The following is a 24175-nucleotide window of genomic DNA, read 5'->3' as shown; positions in this document are numbered from 1 at the left end:
GGTACCCTGTACATGAAATAATATTAACAAGATCATAAACAAAAGAGCATCTACTCCAAACATGCTACCTCCAACATCTGTAGTACTCAATCCCAACACCATCTCTTTCTGTTTCTAAAGTAAATTGCAAAGTAAGTTTAACTTCAGTGATTCTGCTATGTAAATTATCCCGGTATCCCGGTAGAAATTACTTGACGTAGACTCTAATGATCAAAGCATTCTCAAAATAGCCAAGCAATTTAACGCTGCTTTGGATGATGCAGAAGAATGTGATTCCATAAACAGCAAGTTTGCCACTAATTGGTGACCCATTATTATGTTGCAGTTTTGAAGTTAGAATTGAGAGTCAATGCCGAAGTAATTATAGTGTATATAGATTGATCTGATCAGTGACATTGTTGCAGGGTATAGGAAGGTAGTTTTTCCTGTGTAATCTCAAGGCTTTGTCAATTGAAATCTTTTCCAATTGAACTTTTTCCAATTTTTCCAAGAACCAAAGCAGATTGAGCTCTAATATTTTGCAAAGTTTCATTTGGGGTCTAAGGCTATCTTACTACAAAATTTCATGGCATTTGGAGAGGGTCGAGTGGCAGCCATAGGTGACTGTTTGGCGATTTGAGATGGAATGACCCCACTGTAAAATGAGGTTTACAGTACAGTATTCCCTTATCTGTCCACCCTCACTCTTCTTGTTTCATCACAGAAAATGTATATAAGATGATTTCAAAGCATTAGCCAGCTATTCATGCTTCAGCCTTAAAATTAATTTACAAAGATACATGTGCCACAAATCAGTGAACGAAAATCATTGAAACTCAGTCGTTCACTTGTGTGGACCACTCTTGCTGGTGTTTGGTTAATATGCTTTACTTGTTGTCTGGACCATTCTGGCTTGTGTATGGTTCATATGGTTCACTTGTTGTGTGCTCCATTTGTGTGATCCAACTTGTCTTATGAAGGAATTATTAATTGTAGATAGAATGAGACAGTTTTCCACCACTCTGTGAACTCTGTCCCAACATCGTAAGCTTGTCGACCACTTGTCGTCCACTTGTGTGGTCCACGTGTGTGATCCAACTTGTCATATGAAGGAATTTGTGATATCTGTGATAGAATGGGAAAGTTTTCCACCAGTCTGTGAACTCTGTCTTGACATCGTAAGCAAATCCAAACATCCCCCGCTTCGGCGAACCATTGTTCGTCAAGCCGGGTGAGTAAATCCAGCCTGAAAAGTGTGCAAACTATTCGGAGATTCGTTGAATCAGGGTACGTTAAATCAGGGTTGTACTGTAATTACAGTTTTGGCCTCTACCATCTGCTTACCTAACGTGTTCCAAACTACTACCACTCTGTTTTCAAAATTGAATTTTCTTATATTTCTTTGGCTGCTTTGTTTAGTTAGTTTAAATCTATGCCTTCTTGTTCTCGAAGTTCCTGATCTCGGGAAGTCTTCTCTATCAATTTTATTGATTTCTGTTACTATTGGGATACATTGCCTCTGATTATTGCCTTCATTTTCTTATCAGTTATACAAAATTTCATCCATGTTAGAAGCTTACCCGTCACCCCTCCAAAATGTTCCAGTTTCCAGAACAACATCTTATGTGGAACTCTGTCAAAAACTTTTTTTTTTTAGGTCCAGATAGATGCAGTCAACCCAACCATCTCTTTCTTGTAAAATCTCTGGGGCTCAAACATAGAAACTGAGTAAATTCAATACTCAGGATCTTCCAGATCGAAAAACATAGTGTCTGTCTGATATTATATCGTTTCTCTTTAGGTATTCTACCCATTTAGTTTTAATTATCTTTTCCAATATTTTGACTATTACGTGCAAATGATACAGGTCTGTAATTAAGGGGGTCTTCCTTGCTGCCACTTTTTAGATTGGAACTATGTTAACCTTTATCACACATCCTCTATGACTCTTGTACACAGGGATGTCTGAAAAATCAGCTGAAGTGGAATGTTGAGCTCAGGTGCACATTCTCTCAGAACCCATGGTGAAACTCCATCTGGGCCAACTGCTTTGTTCTTAGTTAGCTCCAAGAGCATTTTCTTCACTTCTTTAGACACCTTCTATATTTGATGTTGTTCTCTGGAATTCTTATTGTTTCTGGTTCCCTGAAGATCTCATTTTATAGAAACACACTTTTTGTTTAATGTTTCACACATTTCCTTTTCATTTTCCATGTATCTGTCTTTCATTTTCAACCTCTGAATATTATCCTTTACCTGCAGCTTGCTTTTAATGAATTTATAGACAAGGCCTGGATCTGATTTACATTTGTCTGCTGTACCATTCTCAAAGTTCCTCTCTGCCTCTCTTTTCTGATGTGTAGTTGTTTCTCGCATCTTTGTATTTCTGGTATGTTTGGGGGTTTGGCCTCTTCCTATAATGATTCTGCTGGAATCATTATAGGAAGACACAGTCAAAAGACACAGTCATGCTTGTGTCTTTTGATCTTTGGCCCTCTTGCAATTTCTGTTGAACCAACCCTGTTTCTTAGGTTTGCATTTCTGTTTTTGGTATGAATGTTTGTGTGCCTTCATCATATATTTTGCAAAAATAGGCATACATCTCATTTACTTCCTTGCCTAGCAACAAGTCTGTCCAGTTATACCATGAAAAAATTGTCAAAGTTCCCCATAGTGTCCTCTCTTGAAATCATGTTTAACAATTGTTTCATTGTCCCCATTCTCTACTAGATTATATTGCATAGCATATTTAATGTCCAAGAGGACGTGATCACTCTTTCCTAAAGGAGGAAGGTACTGGATGTCAAATACCTCTTCCTCTTTCCTGGTGAATATTAGACCCAGTACTGACAGAACATCCCCTTCCCTCATTCTTGTGGCCTGCTTGACGTGATGATATATGTCTCCAAAATGAGGTTTACAAATTTGCCTGTCCAAATGTCCTCCGTTCTTGCCTTGTAGGCCTCCCAGTCTGTTGCCTTGAAGTTAAAGTCCCCCAGTACCAACAATTGGGATTTATCTTTGTCAGCTCTTAACATAATCTCTTGGGATTTATCTTTGTTAGCTCTTAACATAATCTCTTATGACCATTATGAGGCCTTCTCGTTTGTCATCCAGTTCTTCCGTTGTCCATGTGTTGCTTGCTTGTGGGCTGTAGGCATTTAAAATTATCAGCTTATCATCCTGATTCCACACCTGCAATGCCATTATGTCAGTATCTTGAGGGTTTTCAATTATTAACACTTATCTTCAGGTGTTCTTTCACCAGCACAACCACTCCTCCTCTTTCCTAGTTTTCCTGTCATGTCTCCAAACTGAGTAGCTTGTTGGGAATACGACCTCATTTAAAATATTTTCTTCAAGTTTCGTCTCTGTTAATGTGGCAAAATGAGGGACTGAGCTGAATTATATCCTTCAACTCCTATATCTTTGATCTCACTCCATCTATGTTGGTATATACTATTTTCAGGAACATATTCCCCTTCCCTTTGTTCTTTACAACCCCCTTCCTTTAATGATTTTGTTGCTTTGTCTTTATGTACCATTTCACTAGCTTTCCAGTCCCTGACACTGTGTAGAAAAAAAAGAATTCCTTTCTTCATTTCTATCCCCATTTAGACATTTCACTTCAATGAGGTTGATTTTCAGCTTTTCACTGTCCTCCTTTGAGAGGTCTTGTCTTATTGATCAAAGTTTGCCATCCTCATCACATTGCAGTTTTCTGGCATTTCTAAGTACTTCTGTCATATATTTCACTCCATTAAATGTCACCCTTAAGGGGCGGTTCTTGTCTTTCTCATAGTTTCCTATTATCCTAAAATCACTAACATGTTCCTTTGAATTTAGGCCTTCTCCTAATCCTACTATTTTATCTATAATTTCAATCTCTGCTGCTCTGTCCACCCTAGATGAAATTTCCTTCTCTAAATATCCCAAAAAATTATTATGGACTTGTTTCTATCTGCAATGTTTTGTACTAGTTTACTGTTGGTGACCAGTTCCTTCCTAATTGCTTGCCTAAGGTCTGCTTCATATTTGTCACTTATGGTTTTGACTTCCAAACACACTTCCTTAATCGTCTTTCTCTCTCTCATTTCTTCTTTATACTTTTCTAGTTCTTTATTAACCTCCTCTATGAGATGGCAATGAAGTAATTACCTAAGTGTAGTTACAAGATGAGAGCTATGCTCACGGCTCGCCAAAGGGAGCTGGTCGGCCGAGCGGGCAGCACGCTGGACTTGTGATCCTGTGGTCCTAGGTTCGATCCCAGGCGCCGGCGAGAAACAATGGGCAGAGTTTCTTTCACCCTATGCCCCTGTTACCTAGCAGTAAAATAGGTACCTGGGTGTTAGTCAGCTGTCACGGGCTGCTTCCAGGGGGTGGAGGCCTGGTCGAGGACCGGGTCGCGGGGACACTAAAGCCCCGAAATCATCTCAAGATAACCTCAAGATAAGATGGTGTCCCGTCTTCCCAGCACTTTGTCATATAATGCTTTGAAACTGCTGACGGTCTTGGCCTCCACCACCATCTCACCTAACTTGTTCCAACCATCTACCACTCTGTTTGCGAAAGTGAATTTTCTTATATTTCTTCGGCATCTGTGTTTAGCTAGTTTAAATCTATGACCTCTTGTTCTTGAAGTGCCAGGTCTCAGGAAATCTTCCCTGTCGATTTTATCAATTCCTGTTACTATTTTGTACGTAGTGATCATATCGCCTCTTTTTCTTCTGTCTTCTAGTTTTGGCATATTTAATGCCTCTAACCTCTCCTTGTAGCTCTTGCCCTTCAGTTCTGGGAGCCACTTAGTAGCATGTCTTTGCACCTTATCCAATTTGTTGATGTGCTTCTTAAGATATGGGCACCACACAACCGATGCATATTCTAGCTTTGGCCTAACAAAAGTCGTGAACAATTTCTTTAGTATATCGCCATCCATGTATTTAAAAGCAATTCTGAAGTTAGAAAGCGTGGCATAGGCTCCTCGCACAACGTTCTTTATGTGGTCCTCAGGTGATAGTTTTCTATCTAGTACCACCCCCCAGATCTCTTTCTTTATCAGAACTTTTTTCTTTATAAGAAAGTTCTTATAAAGAAATATAAAGTTTATAACTTTATATTTCTTTATAAGAAAAAATGTAATTACCTAGTGTAGTTACAGCATGAGAGCTACGCTCGTGGTGTCCCGTCCTCCCAGCACTCTTTGTCATATAACGCTTTGAAATTACTGACGGTCTTGGCCTTCACCACCTTCTCACGTAACGTGTTCCAACCGTCTACCACTCTGTTTGCGAAAGTGAATTTTCTTATAATTCTTCGGCATCTGTGTTTAGCTAATTTAAATCTATGACCTCTTGTTCTTAAAGTTCCAGGTCTCAGGAAATCTTCCCTATCGATTTTATCAATTCCTGTTACTATTTTGTATGTAGTGATCATATCACCTCTTTTTCTTCTGTCTTCTAGTTTTCGCATATTTAATGCCTCTAATCTCTCCTCGTAGCTCTTGCCCTTCAGTTCTGGGAGCCACTTAGTAGCATGTCATTGCACCTTTTCCAGTTGATGTGCTTCTTAAGATATGGGCACCACACAACTGCTGCATATTCTAGCTTTGGCCTAACAAAAGTTGTGAACAATTTCTTTAGTATATTGCCATCCATGTATTTAAAAGCAATTCTGAAGTTAGAAAGCATGGCGTAGGCTCCTTGCACAATATTCTTTATGTGGTCCCCAGGTGATAGTTTTCTATCTAGAACCACCCCTAGATCTCTTTCTTTATCAGAATTCTTTGAAGATTTCTCACATAATATATAGGTTGTATGGGGTCTATGTTCTCCTGTTCCACATTCCATCACATGACATTTATTAACATTAAATTCCATTTGCCAAGTGGTGCTCCATATACTTATTTTGTCCAGGTCATCTTGTAGGGCATGACAATCATCTAAGTTTCTTATCCTTCCTATTATCTTAGCATCATCAGCAAACATGTTCATATAATTCTGTATACCAACTGGTAGATCATTTATGTAGACAATAAACATCACTGGTGCAAGAACTGAACCCTGTGGTACTCCACTTGTGACATTTCTCCAGTCCGATACATTGCCTCTGATCACTGCCCTCATTTTTCTATCAGTCAGAAAATTTTTCATCCATGTTAGAAGCTTACCTGTCACCCCTCCAATATTTTCCAGTTTCCAGAACAACCTCTTATGTGGAACTCTGTCGAAAGCCTTTTTTAGGTCCAGATAGATGCAGTCAACCCAACCATCTCTTTCATGTAATATCTCTGTTGCTCGATCATAGAAACTGAGTAAATTCGTTACACAGGATCTTCCAGATTGAAAACCATACTGTCTGTCTGATATTATATCATTTCTCTCCAGGTGTTCTACCCATTTAGTTTTAATTATTTTTTCCAATATTTTGACTATTACACTTGTCAATGATACCGGTCTATAATTAAGGGGGGACTTCCCTGCTTCCACTTTTGTAGATTGGAACTATGTTAGCCTTTTTCCACACATCAGCTATTCTTATTTAGCTCCTTGAGCATTTTTTCCACTTCGTCTCTAGACACCTCTATGTGCTCTATGTTGTTCTCTGGAATTCTTATTGTATCTGGTTCCCTGAAGATTTCATTTTGTACAAACACACTTTGGAACTTTTCGTTTAATGTTTCACACATTTCCTTTTCATTTTCCGTGAATCCATTTCCCATTTTCAACCTCTGAATATTATCCTTTACCTGCAATTTGTTGTTTATGAATTTATAGAATAGACCTGGTTCTGTTTTACATTTGTCTGCAATCCCTTTTTCAAAATTTCTTTCTGCCCCTCTCCTCACTGCCTTGTAGTTGTTTCTCGCATCTTTGTATTTCTGGTATGTTTGGGGGTTTGGCCTCTTCCTGTATTGATTCCATTTTTGTGTCTTTTGGTCTGTGGCCCTCTTGCAATTTCTGTTGAACCAATCCTGTTTCCTAGTTCTGCATCTCTGTTTTGGTATAAATTTTTTTGTGCCTTTATCATATATTTCACAAAACTTGACATAGATCTCATTCACTTCCTTGCCTAGCAACAAGTCTGTCTAATTATACTCACTAAAATTTTTTCTAAGGTTGCCATAATGTCCTCTCCTAAAGTTAGGTTTTTCAATTGCATCAACCTTCATATTTTCTTCCAGATTATAACGCATTGCATACAGTACTTTATTCCCAAAAAGACATGGTCACTTTTACCCAAGAAAGGAAGGTACTGAATGTCAAATATTTCTTCCTCCTTCCTGGTAAATATCAAATCTAGCATGGAGGGAACGTCCCCTTCCCTTATCCTCGTAGCTTGTTTAACCCTTAAAGTGCGCATCACGTCATATGACGTGCTGGACGTTGTTCCAGTAAACTGCGCATCACGTCATATGATGTGTTGGAGTACTACGCAAGATTTAAACAGCCCGCGGATACACAGGGTTCACCACACCTTCATCAGGGCTCTTGTAACAGACGCCATTTTTTAAAAAAATCGTGGGCCAATCTCCCGGGTGTTATTGGCCTCAGTATTGAGTGAGCAACCAAGCCTGACGCACGCAGCATGAGCTAACAGCACTGCTGTTCAGCTTGTGACCACAGCATCGCCTAAAAATGCCAAATTATACTTGTTCATGCTATTATGTAGCGATGATATTATTACAGAAGACCCCTGACTGTGATAAAACTGACCAGGGTTCTGATAATAGCAGGATTGTGGTGATATTTAGCGCTGTGCGCCATGGAAGGAGGTGTAATGCTGTGAGAGGGAGGGTGGTGGCGATGTCTTTTGACTGTGTGTGGCCACCTTTTATTGACTGCACTCACCATACCAGCTTAGTGGTTCGCTATGGTGAACACAAATGTAGATACTTATATATAACGTGCGTATAGAGGGGTATAAACAGCAAGAGAAGGTTGGGAGCCGCCATATTGGTGAGGGCGGTGGCGTCGTCTGCACGACGCCACCGTGCAGACGACGGTGTTGTTTACTGGTTACCACGATGGTCTTTGGGCACCATACCAGTTTATTTGTACAAGTATGATGAATAAAACAGGTAGATATTGATATATAATGTGTGTATATAGCGTAATAACACCACACAGTATTGTTGGAGGAGAAATATTAGTGCGTCTGGCCTTGAGGGCGGCCGCCGATCAGCTGACTGTGTGAGTAGCCACATCTCTGTGCCTTTACTCACCATACAAGCTTAGATGTACAGTTATGGTGAACAAAACATGTAGATACTTATATATAACGTCTGTATATAGTGAATTACAGCAAAAACATTATTGTGGGAGGAGAATGAGGGTGAGTCAGATGACTGGAAGGAGGGCGGGAGTGGCTGGCTGGTACACGGCGGTCACTCCTCATTACTTTTTGACTCATAATAGCTACTTAGTGGTTCGTTATAGTGAACAAAACATGCAAATACTTATATATAACCTGTGCTTATAGTGTAATAACCAACAAAGTATTTGTTCACTGATTGATGAACATAATTGAATCAACAATATGCACACCATATTTTTGAGTACAGCAATGATTCACTCATTTTATTATATAAATATATCAAACTACACACTATTGAATAATATTACAGCAAAAAAAGTATGAAAAATCAATCAGAGACATTGAAATAATTCGGTAATTATCTCTTTGTGGCAACTCTGGCCTGACAGCTTGCGAGCAACAGACCACCTGGGACGCACGCTGAGTCAGCGCCTATAATTTGCCAGACTTCCCAGCCCTATAGCGGGCAATATATGCCACTTACGATTTTTTTATTATTTTTCCCGTGATCAGTGAACACAAATTAACAGGTTAGAAAGAAAAAATATTTTTTTTTTTTTCAAAATGACATGCGCCTGTGGGGATGGCAGGATATTAAACCCCGAGCATGTTAAGGGTTAACATGTTGATACAAGAATGTTTCCAGGATGAGGTCTACAAATTTACAGGTCCAAAAATCTTCCGTTTTAGCTTCATATGCTTCCCAGTGTATGGATTTCAAGTTGAAGTCGCTGACTATCAACAGTCGTGAACTATCGTTATCTGCTCTCGCTATGATCTCTCTCATTATTGTTGTAAGACCTTCTTGTTTACTATCTAGCTCCTCCTTTGACCATGTGCTGCTTGGCGGTGGACTATATGCATTTATGATCATTAGTTTATCATCCTCATGGAAGATCTCTAGTGCTATTATGTCAACTTCTTCTGGATTGGCAGTCATTATTTCGTTTACCTTTAGGTGTTCTTTCACCAGCACAGCAACGCCACCACCTTTCCTAATTTTTCTGTCCCGTCTCCAAATTGAGTAGCCCCTTGGGAATATGACCTCATTTAAAATAACATTTTAAAGTTTTGTCTCCTTGAGTGCAGCAATGTCTGGTGTCTGCAGCTGTATTACATCACTTAACTCCAGTATCTTCGATCTTACTCCATCTATGTTGGTGTATGCAATCTTCAGGAACTTGTTCCCCCTCTTCTTATTTTTCACTCCCCCTTTCTCTAATGATTTTGTTAGTTTTAGTTTGCCTTTATGTACCACTTTACTGGTCTGCCTACCCCTATCACTTTGTAAAAAAAAAAGAATTGATTTCTTCTTCATTCCTGCTCTCATTTAAACGTTTTGCTTCGGCAAGGTTCAGTTTCAGCTTCTCTATCTTCTTTTGAAAGATCTCGTTTTAACGACCACACCATGTGCGGATGGGTGTGCGCTCTCGAGTAATGCTTGGCCGATTTTCAGGTTTGCTCTCGGTGGCATGCTGGGATTTTTGGCCTTGTATGCATATACTGTACAGTATCCCTTTAGAGAATTCTATTGGGAACAGTATGATACCAAAATGAATTATGTAACACGAAAATTGACGTGAGTGTACTGAAAAGATTATACACATTTTAGTGCGGGTGTTGTAGTGTGCGTATAGGTGCTCGCTCACGGGTAACGCTTGTCCAATTTTCAGGTTTACTATGGGTTACACGCCGGGCTTTTTGACCTTATATGCATATATCCATTTAGAGAATTCTATTGCAAACAATTTGATACCAAAATGAATGATGTAACACAAAAATTGACGTGAGAAAACTGAAAAGAGTATACACATTTTAGTGTGGGTACGTGCTCATGGGAAACGCCAGGTCCACCTTAGGGTGGGCTGGGGACGCGAAAGTGTTAATTTTACTTTCCCTGAATTCCTTGAAAATGTATAATTGAGCTTGTAGATCCAAAAATTTGTGAAGTAAGCTTTTTATGAGTGTAGACTACACAAAGTTTGTTTATGCATTTTATGTTCTTGGTTTTGCAATTTTGTGTGTCCTGCGGAACCCATTTTCACTCACGAGTTCTTTACCTTTTCTGTGGAGAGCCCCTCCGGCTCTCCGGAGCTTACCAGGTTGATGTATCTAATCAGGTTGTATTAGACTGTGACATCAGTCAATTTGATTGGAGTTTTTGTCTACCAGGGACCATGAGCCAGAACCTAGCCTCCTCAGAGTGGCACGAGGAGCAATGGTCTATAGAAACCTCCATGTGGTTGGAAGCATTCCATGTCTGCCATCACTCCGGTTAGGCACCCAGAAAGGTAGGCGTCCCAAAAACAAACTCCACCTGGCTCAAAATTGCTGCCAAAAGCCGAACTATCAGGCAGAACTCCCCAATTCAAAAACAAGCATGACGTCACAACCACTGCCACACTACTGTCTGTGTAGCCCCCCCCCCCCCTCCCCAGGAGGGGGAAGAGGGAGGCCCAGACCCCTGTGCCAGCCATACAACCCCAGTTCTCAGGCTGATGTGTTGAGTAGCGGTTTTGTCTCTGGCTCTTATCTCTGTGCATTGCTGTGCCTTTGTGTTGTTGTTCTGCTGTGTAATGGTTTGCGCGCTGTCACAGTTCGTGTCTCAGAGGCCTGTTATGAATATGGTGGTGGTGGACCTTTAAATGTTGTCTAGGGGAATAGATGGTTTTACTTGAGCCTAGGGGAAATCAAGGAGTAAGGAAAACAGCCTAGTACAAAGACAAATTTATGTGTATAAGACAAACGATAATATATATAGCAATTTGTATTCCTTATAACTCAAGGTCATTCTGTAGTAATAAAACTCCCAAGCGGGCTCTGGCTACCCTGTGGCTCACAGTCCCAAACCTGGAACCATGCACAAAGCCACCACACCTATCAACTGGTGACACACATATATAAACCTCTAGGAAACCTGGACTCACTCTTATAAAACATCACCAAAGAACGCATTACTACTCTAACCTATCTTTCAACCCTGATACCAGGTAATGATGGCTTATCTGACTGTACGGCCAGAGAATAACCCTCAGATAGCAAGGTCTGGTCGTCGATGAAGCCACCTCCCCTCACGTCAAGGTGGCGTCCGCCTTCCTTACGTCATCGCCCCTTTATACTGTACTCTATTCTTTACATTTGCAATCAAACCCTTTATTGACTTTATTTACCATATTCCCTATGCGTGCTTTTTGATTGAGTCCATTTTTACCTTCACATAGTGTTAGGCTATTCCTGTTCACATTATTCCTAACAATCTCCAGCTGAGAAGGCACTGCTTTACTTGGCGGAGTATTACTGGTGACTCGCGGCCTCCCAGATATCAGCTGTAGATTTATTCCTGTCAAACATTGTCCACTGTGTCCACCAACAATTTATAATTGAAACTAACCTCCACAGGAGGTCAGGTTCGCAACATGCGCCAGGAGTAATTCACGGAGCACTGGGGCTGCATGCACATATGGTCATTTTCACTAGGTGCCCTGTAAGTACTGCCCTTGCGACTTGGGGTTATCTTCCACAAGTCATTCGGGGACTACTTCCGTCGGGATCTTTTGCTGCTCAGTGATTGCCTGCCCTTTGAGTCACCTGGGGTTTTCATTGCCACTGTTTGATTTTGGGTAGTAGATACAGTAGTATCGTTGCTGGTATGTCGGCACAGTATTGGCAAGGTACTGTGCAGCTTGTCACCTATTATCAGTGTGGCCAGTTCTATTCCTCCTGGAGATGGTGTACTTTTGCGGGGTTTTTCTTTTTGCTTGTTGCCTGGTGGGGGACGGCCACTAGAGCGTTATTTACCCTCTGTTATTCTGGTGATTGTACATGTCGCAGAGGTTCAGCTTTAATTGTTCTCTTGATAGTTTGGGCCTACCGGTTAGCAGTACCTTGTCTGGGCTTCTCTTAGCAGTCAGCCTAAAGGCCCTGGAAAACCCCATTGGGGCTCATTGGTCCGATGGATGTCCTCTGGGTCCCATCTCGCCTTGTGCGAGTTCGAAGGTTGCTCTGTCCCCTTGTCTCAGGGTCACATTCACCGGTATTGCTTCCGTCATGCTGCCTGAAGGGTCGATGACACCTTTGACCCACAGTCCTGCGAGTGGTTTTCCTTGCTGGTGCTCCAATTCACCCAGTCCATTGATACTGATAATCGAGTGCAGGCAACTTCGGCATTGCATGCAAGGTTTCAGTTGCTGCAGCTCGCTAGGTTGGTTGCCTTTCCGGATGCCCCGTGGCTGCCCCGCTTTGGTTATAGGGAGACCCGGAATTAGGGGCGTTAGTTGGTTTCATCTGCGCTCCCTCATTCTGCTCTTTCCCCCCCCCCCTCCCTCCTTCCCCTGCTGCTGGCTCCCAAATGTCTGAGGGTTTCAGAGTCGGGGCATGGTTTAGACGATGGCGAGACTCGAGCGGTCTTGGGGGCTGCCCCATCCAGTTCAGCAACGGAGACATTTGAGCCTGCTCTTCCAGCCGGAGCGTCAGGGTCTGACCAGCGGACCCCCCTTTTTCTAGCTTTTCCGGTGGACTCTGCCTTTTCTTTAGGGGCGGAGGGGTTTGGAGGATGGCTCTGCCCCGGGTCCTGGCATGGAGGATCGCAGGGCTGGAGAGGAGTTGACTTGGAGGGCCTGGGTCCCTGTTTGACCCCACTTAGGTGTTGGTACCTTCAGGGCAGGGCTTGTTGTTGCAGGGGGAGGGGGTTTATTTACCCCCCGTACAAATTTTGAGTTCTGCTCCTCCCCGGGTTCGGTTCCGGCTTCCCTAGGATTCTTCGGTCCCTTCCTTCTGGGGGGTTTCAGCTTCCCGTATCCTGCCTAATGAGGTTCGGGAGGCCATTGAGGCGTACCTCCTGTGTGACATGGATTGTGCCTCGATAATGGACTCTTCCTCGATTGAGTTCGGTTCTACTTTACCTTATTGGGTGTGTTACGAGGTGCTGGAATCATCCTGGTTGGCAGACTGCCCCTTCTTTTCTTTGGGGCTGTGGCATTCGTTCTGTCGGGCCCGCATGCTTAAATGGTGGAAAACTTCTATGGTTGTTCAGGTTTACCTTGGAGGTGAGTTGGTGCACCTCAATGTGTGCTTATTTGCCCTGTTCTTCCTACGGATATTGGCCAGGTGCAGCTTCACGTGCAGGTTCCTGTCCTTTCAGCATCCCTGGTAGCTGAGGATTTGCGCACCCGGGGGCACTTGGCTTTGGTTTTGTTTCTTTTCCCTGCTCAAGCTGTTGTCGGACTGGCTTGAGGAGGATGTGGTGCTGGTTTCGGAACTGATGTTGCCTTCGGAGTCGGTGGCGTCTGGTCGGCGTGGTGTTTGCGCTGCACTTCGGTCTGATTCTCGTAAGGGACTTCGGCCCTTTTGTGGGTCGCCCAGTTGACAGGGCGATGGGGGAGGCTCGCACTGTTTGCTCTAGCCTGGTCCTATGATTTGTGGGCATTTCAGGTCGTTTCCTGTGGCCTGCGGTGTCGTTGGGTGGCTCCTCCTCCTCCGGGGATTTGAGGTTCACAGGGCAGGCCGCTTCTCCTGTGCTCTGTTAGGTTAAGGAGTAGGTGCTCTTGGGCGTGGTAAAAAAAAAAACTCGTCCCTCGGGCGGGTTTCCCGCCTGGTTCCAGTCCTGAAATGAGACTGTGAGGATCTGAGGTTCATTCTGGACCTGTCCCGTCTAAAGACCTTCCTTTTGGATGACGACTCTGTTCTAGGGTTTAGGGACTGGCTCGGTTTTGTCATGGGGCGACAAGCTTACTGCTTTTGTTGCCTTCCATTTGGCTTGAATCTGGCACTTTGCATTTTCATGTGCCATACCCGGGTCGTGGTGACCAGCTTGCATCTGCTAGGGGTTCGGGTTCTGGCCTTCCTTGACGACTGGTTGGTGTGGGCTCCTGGCCCACAGCCTCATGTCTGCTCACCAGCAGTTTGGTTCTTTCCCAGCTTGCCAGGTTCGGGTTCTTGGTGAACTGGAGGAAGTCCCATCCGGTTCTCTCTTTCAGGTTCAGGGTTGGATGGATATTGTGTGGGAGTCTCGAACCACTTCCTTGTCTCTCCCTCCGGCGTCGTTGCTGCAGGTGAGGTCCTGCCTTCGGCTGTTTCTGGGGGCTCCCAGGTCACTCCTCAGTTGCTCAAGCAGCTATGCGGAAGTCTGAACTTCACTGTGCTGGTTTACCCTCGGAGTCGGGTCTGGCTTCGGCAGCTGTTCTGGTTTCTTTGGGGACACCCCTTCCGGCGCTCTCGGGATCGTTGGTTTCGGCCTCCGGGGGTCTTGCATCGCTGGCTTCGTCTTCTTGTTTTTTAGAGTTCAGTGCCATGTCACCTACCCAAGTCCTTGCTTGATGGGTACACGGATGCGTCATCTCTTGGCTGGAGTTATGTGACCAGTGCTCACCAAGCTGGCCATGGTCAGTGGGGGTCTGTGCTTCAGTCAAGCTCACATCTCGGTGCGGGAGTTCGTAGCAAGCTCATAATCTTCACCACTATAGGCCATCTTAATAATTATCACTTTCACACTCCGGTGCCTCCAAACGTCGTTGTTCATTTTTCTCCCGATTCATCTCAGGTGACAAGGTCACCCGAGACATCACTCATTAAAATATTTGTTAAAAATTTAAATTTTATCCGATCAATCTGGGAATGGTTTCAAAATGAGCACCTTCTGACTGCACAAAATTTGATACCAAAATGAAAGACGTAACATGAAAATTGATGTCAGAACACTGGAAAGATGTACTGTAAATAATTTTGTGGTGATGAGCGTCAAAAAGAGTCCAAAAGTTAAAATATTTGTTAAAATTTTATTTAATGTTCTATTATTATGGGACTAGTTTTAAAATACGCTCCTTTTTATTGCAAACAATTTGATAACAAAATGAAGGACGTAGCCCGAAAATTTGTTATCAAACTGAACGAGTATATACATTAGTCTGCAGGTGTGCCAATTGGTACTCGTTCACGGGTAACTTGTGGGACTCACTCCGGGCTTTTAGACCTTATATGCATATACCCCTATAGAGAATTCTATTGCGAACACAATGATACCAAAACGAACGATGTAGCACGAGAAATAAGGTGAGAAAACTGAAACGAGTATATACATTTTACTGATTTTGTGCGCTCACGGGTAACTTTGCCAACTATAGTCTTTATACTTTGTTATTGGTATTGCTTATACAGAGCACCACTTGGTTTCCGAACCCCTTGGGGACGAGACCCGTCGGTTAACACGTAAGTTCGTATACGAGAAATGGAGGAAAAAAATATAAAAATTTATGAAAAACTATAGGGGGAAAAAATCGACAGGTACATACTGTAGTGTAAATGCGACCATATTTTGTTTGTACTCACCAATAATTGAAGTCCTGATCCGCTTATGTTGATGATCGATGTTGATGAAGCATAGTTATTTACATGGAAGAGGTAGTGGTGGATGCTGATGGTGTTGGGTTGACTGGGTCAACATGCGATGAGTCAGGTGCAGGTGATGCAATGCGAGCTTTCTTGGAAGCCATTGCAAAAGACTCTGTAATTGACATTTGTTTCATTCCCTTGGCTCTTGTTTTTAAAAACTTCATATACAAATTGTACTGAGTCATCATGTCCTTAATTTCAAACTTGCTGTTACTTGTGTCCATAAATGCCAGAATGTCTTCAAAATTTGTCTGAATTTTTTCCATATTACATTTTTCCTTTAATGTTTCTTCATCCTCTTCCTCTCCATCTTCATTGCACTCTTCTGGCTTTTTTGCTGTACTTACTAATTCTGTAATTTCATCATCAGTCATGTTTCAATTGTTTGGGGCTGCTTCTTCAAAATCTATCCATCTATCTATGTCATCTTCTATTGTTTCAGTCACCAGTTCTGCTCTCAGCTCAGGGGACTTAATCCCCTTGACATAGGCTAGGAGTTCCTCTCTTAATTTTTTCCTCTTGCTAACTTTCTTCACCGCAAATCCTTCAAAATCTGCCTCGTCATCTTCCTCAGGAAACAGACTTGACGTGGGCCAAAGTTTTTTCCAACCATTTCTTAGTGTTGTCTGCTTTACCTCATCCCATGCACTAGCAATAGTCCAGATAGCTGACTTTATTGTGAAGACTTTATAAAAGTCCTTAATTGTTCCAAGCTGATTATTAAGACATCTGGCAAACTTCCTCTTGTAGTGGTGTTTAAGGTTCTTAATTATTCCTTGATCTATGGGTTGGATCACTGAAGTTTTATTGGGTGGCAAGAATGTTCCAATAATATTGCCATTTACAAGCTCATCACCTCATGGATGCGTTGAACTGTTATCTAGCAGCAGCACAACTTTGCTGTTTTGCAGGAGACCAACACTTTTTAGGTGCTCCTTCACCTCGGGTACAAAGTTCTTATTAAACCACTCGACAAATATTACTCGAGACATCCACGCACTTGGCTTGTCCTTATAAATCACAGGGAGGCATCTGGCTGACTTTAAAGCCCTGGGGTTTTTACTAATTCCATTCACAAGTAATTTTAATTTGTGCATGCCAGCTGTATTTGCACAGCACAACAAAGAAATTCTCTGTTTGTTCTGTTATAACCACCTGAAGGATCGTCCTCATCACTATGAGCCATCGTGTCTGTGGGAAGCATACGCCAGTACAAACCTGTCTCATCAGCATTATAAATTTGCTCTGGAGATAAATTTTGTTACTGTACCATCTCTTCAAATTTACTTACATACTCATCAGCACCAACAATATCAGCAGATTGTCTTTCACCATGCACTTTAATGAACCTAATGCCATGACGGGTTTTAAAGCTTCTGAGTCATCCATCACTGTATACATACTTTTGAGTAATTTTCATTGCTTGGTGAAATTCACGCGCCTTTTCCACGAGCAGCCAGCCTGCCACTGGCTTCGTCACCTCACGTCTCTGTTTGTACCACTCCCACACTGCGTTATCAACACTCCACTTTTGCTTTACTTACTACCTTTCTATTTCATATTGCCTTATCACTTTCACTTCTAGAGAAATAGTAAAAAAATGATAGGTTTACCCTTAAGAAGATAAAAAACAGTACTTTTACTAGTGCCATATTCAGTGCACACGACACTTCTAGGGACACCACTCTCCACTTTCTTAATTATTTCAACTTTCTTCCCAAATGTCATCACTAACCTCTTTCTTTTAGTAACCCGCTTGTAGATGCTTTCACTGACACAATGCGTGCATTTGGAGTCGATATGGTGCACGGATGTTCCTTGATTGTGCCGATATGTAAAACAAAGTCACGGAATGAACACTTCAGTCTCGTGACAAATTCAAACAATGGGAACAATAGGCCGTGAATCTGTGACGTCACAGGGTAGCAGGCGGCGCCCGACACGGTCAATGGGCAAACTAAACCATCAAACCACCACGGGCCGGCACGACGCTTGGCAGTCCGCTTCCTCACCCGAACTTGGTTCATGTAGGGTAACCCCAACCCCGGCCGGCGTGAAGCTTGGCGGACTACTTTCTACCCGAACTTAGTTCGTGTAGGAAGATTAAATTGTAACTCCCCAACCCCAATTGGGAAAAAGGAAGTTTCTGATAACTAAAGTTCGGGAACCAAGTGGTGCTCTGTATATATATTGTGGTTGTTATTGCTTATATTTGTCTTTCTATTTAGGGCATTTTATTGCGAATAATTTGATACCACAATGAACAATGTTGCACAAAAACTTGTTAGCAAAATGTATGTGTTTGTCTTGTGTATTGGGTGTAGCGGGTGTGGCAATGAGTGTGCTCTAGCAGGTAAGGCTTCGACGACTTTAGGGGTCGTTGAGGGTGAGGCGCGCCCATCTTGTCTAATTTATATGCATATGTCTGTGTAGGAAATATTATTGTGATCACAGTGATACAAAAAAGAACGATATTGAACAAGTTTGGACTTGATAAACCTGAAAAGAGTAGTAACATGTTCGCGCTGTTTGGCGTGAACGGCTAATAAACGACTTGGTTTTTTATTTGGTGCCAGCATCACGTTAGCTTTGGTGACATGTAATACATATGTTCTTCTAGAACATTTCATTAACACATTGATACCAAAATAAAACACCTACAACGAAAATGAAGGTCAGAAACATAAAAAGAGTATAAACTTTTCAGTAGTGGTGTAGCCAATGTGTGGTTGGGCGTGTGGTAACGGTAACCCTTGGGCAACTTCCCACGGTCTTAAGTGCAGTGTGTTTCCAAATGCTTCATGCACTAACCACTTAACTGCGCCAGCCGAGTATTCTCGGTCGGCGGGAAGCTGCGCCAACCGAGAAAACTCGCGTTGATTTTTCCGTACCCATTCTAAATGTGTGAGAGGTTGGTTGTGTACGAAATGGACTCTTAGGACCTCCAGTGAGAGGCAGCCATCTTGGAAAAAATTCCCAGAATGCCCTAGGGCTGCTGGCTGGGTTAGTACTGAATGAGCAACCATGGGTGGCACCTGTGCCTCTGGCTCCCAAACAGCTGTCCAACCTGGTATTGAAAGATAAAGGTCGGATGCAAGTGATACAGCACCTATGAGGACGATACAGCGAGCGTATCCAGTTGTAGCTCTGAGCGTCACCCTTGCAATCCTATGCTATCTCCAATTTATTTAGATGATACATAGATGAATCGTTTTCTGCATTCAGTGATGATGCATCTGATAAAAGTAGCATAGATGAACAGTGTTAGCGGCTTCCATGGTGGTGTTTTCCATAGATATTTTCAAGAATACCTGAATCTCTTCCTAACTGACGGACACTCTTTGAGGCTAGCTGAATCTCTTCCTGACTGACGGACACTGACAGAAAGGATACAGAATGCAAGTTATATTCAGATTTCATAGAATGAAAATAACACGTGTAAGATCTAGGAATAATATCTGACTACCTTTGATTTAGTAATTACCTAAGTGTAGTTACAGGATGAGAGTTAAGTTTATGTTCCCAGCAGCTATGTAGATTTGCTACAACTTCCCAGCACTCTTGTCATATAATGCTTTAGAGCTACTGAAGGTTTTGGCCTCCAACACCTCACTTGTTCCAACTGTCCACCACTCTGTGAAAAGGAATTTTCTTATATTTCTTTAGCAGCTTTGTTTAGTTTGCTTTAATCATGAAGCTCTTGTCCATGAAGTTCTAGGTCTCGGGAGTTCTTCATAATCAATTTTGTCGACTCCCTTTACTATTTTGTATGTAATGATCATATCGCCTCTTTTTCTTATTATCTTCTAGTTATGGCATACTGTATTTATGCCTCTTAACTCTCATCGTAGCGCTTGTCTTTGAGTTCCGGTAGCCATTTAGTTTTCTTAATTTAAAAAATTACTGAACATTACAAAGCAAACTTATTAGCAGAAAGAAAAATTATATGGTGAAATGGAAACGAGAGAGAGATCCCATAATTTACATGCCTGAATGTGCACAATAAAATAACTAGCTGGATGGCGAGAAATGGTCTGAAGAGTACAATAGACTTGGGCTTCTGCAGGAAGTGTAGAATCAGCCGGGTTGTGGTAGTTATGCAGGCAGCTGCCAGCAATAGTCTCACTGATTTTGAAATCACCAGAAATGCTGCTCATACCTGGAGATGGTTCTTGGAGTTCTTAAACTCCCCGAGCCCAGTCTGGCCGGGCTCACAGATGATTTGGTCTGCATTCACTCCCTGGGCAGGGCAGGATGTTTGAGCAACAATTTTATTGAGTAGTGTGTCAGGCTTTTGTACTGTATTTTTTTTATTATGAAGTTTTTATTAATTTACTTGTATTTTTTCTTACAGAACCACCTTTATGCAGTGCAGAATCAGGCCCATTGGATACAAGTGATCACCATCACCACCACCACCATAGGGATCACCACCACCATCACCATCACAAGAAAAAGAAGCACAAGGAAAGAGATAGAGAAAGGGTGCATCATAAGAAACACCGGCATAGGGTAAGTTCATATAAATAGGTCTTGGATTCGGTAGAATCTAAAACCTGAACCAGAATAAAATTATGAGTTAGTAGTGACATCACACACCTTGTGCATGCCATATTAAAACACAGTTTTCCAAAACTCATTTTCGCTATTTCAAGATGAAGAAAAAAGTGAATTACTATAGAATGTATTACACTTATTTATACAATTTGCACAACGTTTCGAACCTCCATGGTTCATTCTCAAGTGAATAGAAATTACAGAACTCGTTGATTTATACCCGTACGAGGTCAGGTGATAAAGGTAAAAACAAGGGGGATACATAGGGGATAAATGGGGGACGAAGCTCATAAGAACATAAGAAAAAAGGTAATTGCAGAAGGCCTATTGGCCCATACGAGGCAGCTCCTATCCCAAAGACCTAATTATTCACCTGATTAACACTTTCGCGAAAACGGCGTTTGAAAAAAACTTTGCCCAAGTGAAATGAGCGTCTCGGCGATCGAGCGGCAACTATTTAAAAGTGTATACTCTTTTGACTGTCCTGACGTTAATTTTCGATGTACATATTTCATTTTGGTACCGATGTGCTCGCAATAGAATGTTCTGGAAGAACATAAGTATAAAATGTCACCAAAACATAAGTTAGATCAGCACCAAATAAAAAACTACGTCGATGACTAGCCGTGAGCGCCAGACAGCAACGAAATGTTTCTACTATCATCAGGGTTGTCAACTCCACACTTGTCCTACAGGGTTAATTTTGGTATCACTGAAATCGCAATAAAATTATCTACACGGACATATGCATATAAATATAGAATCAATGTCACAACCGACCCACAGGAGTGTGGGAAGTGTCCGAAGTGTTACCCGCGGCGGCATATCGGCGAAACTCGCATTGAAAAGTGTATATTCAATTCACTGTTCTGACATTATTTTTCGATGTACGTATTTTAATTTTTGTACCAATGTGTTCGCAATAGAATGTTCTAGAAGAACATAAGTACAGTATAAAACGTCACATAAGGATGCGTTCGACCGGCAACAAATATAAAAACTACGTCGATCATACTTCGTCGTGTCAATACTACAATAGTTTTACCACGATGATTCACTGCCATGCCGTCCTCTCAAATAAGCTCTTCGGCTGTTAGAGGGAACGTAAATTTCATGGCAAACATTTCTAAACTATTCCCAAGTAGATCGGATCGAAATTGGAATTTATACAAATATTTATTCTCGTGACTCCCGTCAGAGTCAGCTTTGTGGAACCTGCACAAAACTTAGTGACGCGCTCACACGCCACTTGAGTGGAGAAAGTGTTAATCTTTTTAATTAATCTGACTCTGCTTGTGACATTTCTGCAGTCCGTTACATATCTCTTGTTACTGCCCTCATTTTTCAATCAGTCAGAAAATTTTTCATCCATGTTAGCAGCTTACCTGTCACCCCTCCAATGTGTTCTAGTTTCCAGAACAACCTCTTATGTGGAACTCTGTCGAAAGCCTTTTTTAGGTCCAGATAAATGCAGTCAACCCAACCACCCCTTTCCTGTAAAATCTCTGTGGCTCGAACATAGAAACTCAGTAAATTCAATACACAGGATCTTCCAGATTGAAAACCACGTGTGTACTTACCTAGTTGTGCTTGCAGGGGTTGAGCTCTGGCTCTTTGGCCCTCCTCTCAACTGTCAATCAACTGGTGTACAGGTTCCTGAGCCTACTGAGCTCTATCATATCTACACTTGAGACTGTGTATAGAGTCAGTCTCCACCACATCATTTCCTAATGCATTCCATTTGTCTACTACTCTGACACTGAAAAAATTATTTCTTATGTCTCTATGGCTCATTTGGGCACTCAATTTCCACTTGTGTTCCCTAGTGTGTGTGCTCCTGGTATAGTCTGTCTTTATCTACTCTATCAATTCCTTTGAGAATCTTGTATGTGGTGATCATGTCCCCCCTAACTCATCTGTCTCCCAGTGACGTGAGGTTTAATTCCTGTTGTCTCTTCTCGTAGCTCTTACCCCTCAGTTCGGGTACAAGTCTGGTGGCAAATCTTTGAATCTTTTCCAGCTTAGTCTTATGCTTGACTAGATATGGACTCCATGCTGGAGCTTCATACTCTAGGATTGGTCTAACATATGTGGTACAGGTATACAAAGTTCTGAATGATTCCTTACACAAATTTCTAAAGGCCGTTCTTATGTTGGCCAACTGGGCATGTGCCACTGAAGTTATCCTCTTGATATGGGCTTCACGGGACAGGTCTGGAGTGATATAACCCCTAGGTCTTTCTCTCTCTTTGACTCGAAGTATTTCATCTTCCAAATGCTACCTTGTATCTGGTCTCCTGCTCCCTACACCTATCTTCATTACATTACATTTGCTCGGGTTAAACTCTAACAACCACTTGTTTGACCATTCCTGCAGCTTATCCAGGTCTTCTTGAAGCCTGAAGATGTCCTCCTCTGTCTTAATCCTTCTCATAATTTCGGTGTCATCAGCAAACATTGAGAGGAATGAGTCTATACCCTCTGGGAGATCATTTACGTATATCAGAAACAGGATAGGTCCGAGTACAGAGCCCTGTGGGATCCCACTGGTGACTTCACGCCAATCTGAGGTGTCACCTCTCACTGTAACTCTCTGCTTCCTATTGCTTAGGTACTCCCTTACCAACTGGAGCACCCTATCAGTTACTCCTGCCTGTTTTTCCAGCTTATTCATCAGCCTCTTATGGGGTTCTGTGTCAAAGGCTTTCTGACAGTCTAAGAAAATGCAGTCTGCCCATCCTTCTCTTTCTTGCTTAATCTTTGTCACCTGGTTGTAGAATTCTATTAAGCCTGTAAGGCAAGATTTACCCTCCCTGAACCCATGATGATGGGTTGTCACAAAGTCCCTTCTCTCCAGATATGTTACTAGGTTTTTTCTCACGATCTTTTCCATCACCTTGCATGGTATACAAGTTAGGGACACTGGCCTGTAGTTTAGTGCTTCTTGTCTGTCATCCTTTTTATATATTGGGACTACATTAGCCATCTTCCATATTTCTGGTAGCTCTCCTGTCTCCAGTGACCTACTATACACTGTGGAGAGTGGCAAGCAAAGTGCTTCTGCACACTCTTTTTAATACCCATGGTGAGATTCTGTCTGGGCCAACAGCCTTTCTCACGTCTAGATCCAACAGGTACCTCTTGACCTCATCTCCTGTAAGAGATGAGGTCAAGAGATTCCATGACCGCCTGGTTCACTGCCACCTCTCCTAGTGCAGTGACCTCACCTTGTTTTATTTTGAAGACCTCCTGGAACCTCTTGTTGAATTCTTCACACACCTCTCTCTCATTTTCTGTGTACCTGTCCTCACCCGTTCTAAGTTTCATCACCTGTTCCTTCACTGTTGTTTTCCTCATGATGTGGTTGTGGAGTAGCTTTGGTTTGGTATTGGCTTTATTAGTTATATCATTTTCATACTTTTTCTCAGCTTCTCTTCTCTCACTAACATACTCATTCCTGGTATATCTCTGCTTTCAGGTGTTCTGTTATTTCGGAAGTTCCTCCACCCCTTTGCTTCCATACATGCCCTATTAAACCACAGATTTTTCTTTTGCTTCTTGTTTTTTTCCCTTTGAGCCGGGATAAACCTGTTTATTGCCTCCTGACACTTTTTGGTGACATAGTCTATTATGTTGTGTACAGACTTAGTTCTGAGTTCTGTCTCTCATGGTATATCCCTTAGGAATTTTCTCATCTCCTCATAATTTCCCTTTCGGTACGCCAGCCCTTTGTTTCCTGGTTCTTTTTTTTTGTGGAGAAATAAATCCTAGCTTTACCAGGCACTCAAAGATCAATACACTGTGATCACTCATTCCCAAGGAGGCTTCCAACTTAACTTCCCTTATATCTGACTCGTTTAGGGTAAATATCAGATCAAGAATAGCTGGGTCATCCTCTCCTCTCATTCTTGTCGGTACCTTGATGTGTTGGCTTAGAAAG

General features: G+C 42.2%; 1 protein-coding gene across 2 annotated transcripts in view; it reads left to right on the top strand.

The window, feature by feature from the left end:
• The window catches only part of LOC123757978 (lysine-specific demethylase 9), a 125943-nt gene that overhangs the window by 25083 nt on the left and 76685 nt on the right, over nt 1-24175 (top strand). For both annotated transcript variants that reach the window (XM_045742046.2, XM_045742044.2), the window contains exon 2: nt 20033-20190. Coding sequence is in view for 1 of the 2 variants with exons in the window: in XM_045742044.2 (XP_045598000.2) it covers nt 20033-20190 (158 nt within the window). In the remaining variant the exon portion in view is untranslated. The remainder of the gene's footprint in view (nt 1-20032; nt 20191-24175) is intronic.

The sequence above is a fragment of the Procambarus clarkii genome, chromosome 40 (genome assembly GCF_040958095.1).
Source record: "Procambarus clarkii isolate CNS0578487 chromosome 40, FALCON_Pclarkii_2.0, whole genome shotgun sequence".
Lineage (NCBI taxonomy): Eukaryota > Metazoa > Arthropoda > Malacostraca > Decapoda > Cambaridae > Procambarus > Procambarus clarkii.
This window is presented reverse-complemented; position numbering and strand designations above follow the sequence as displayed.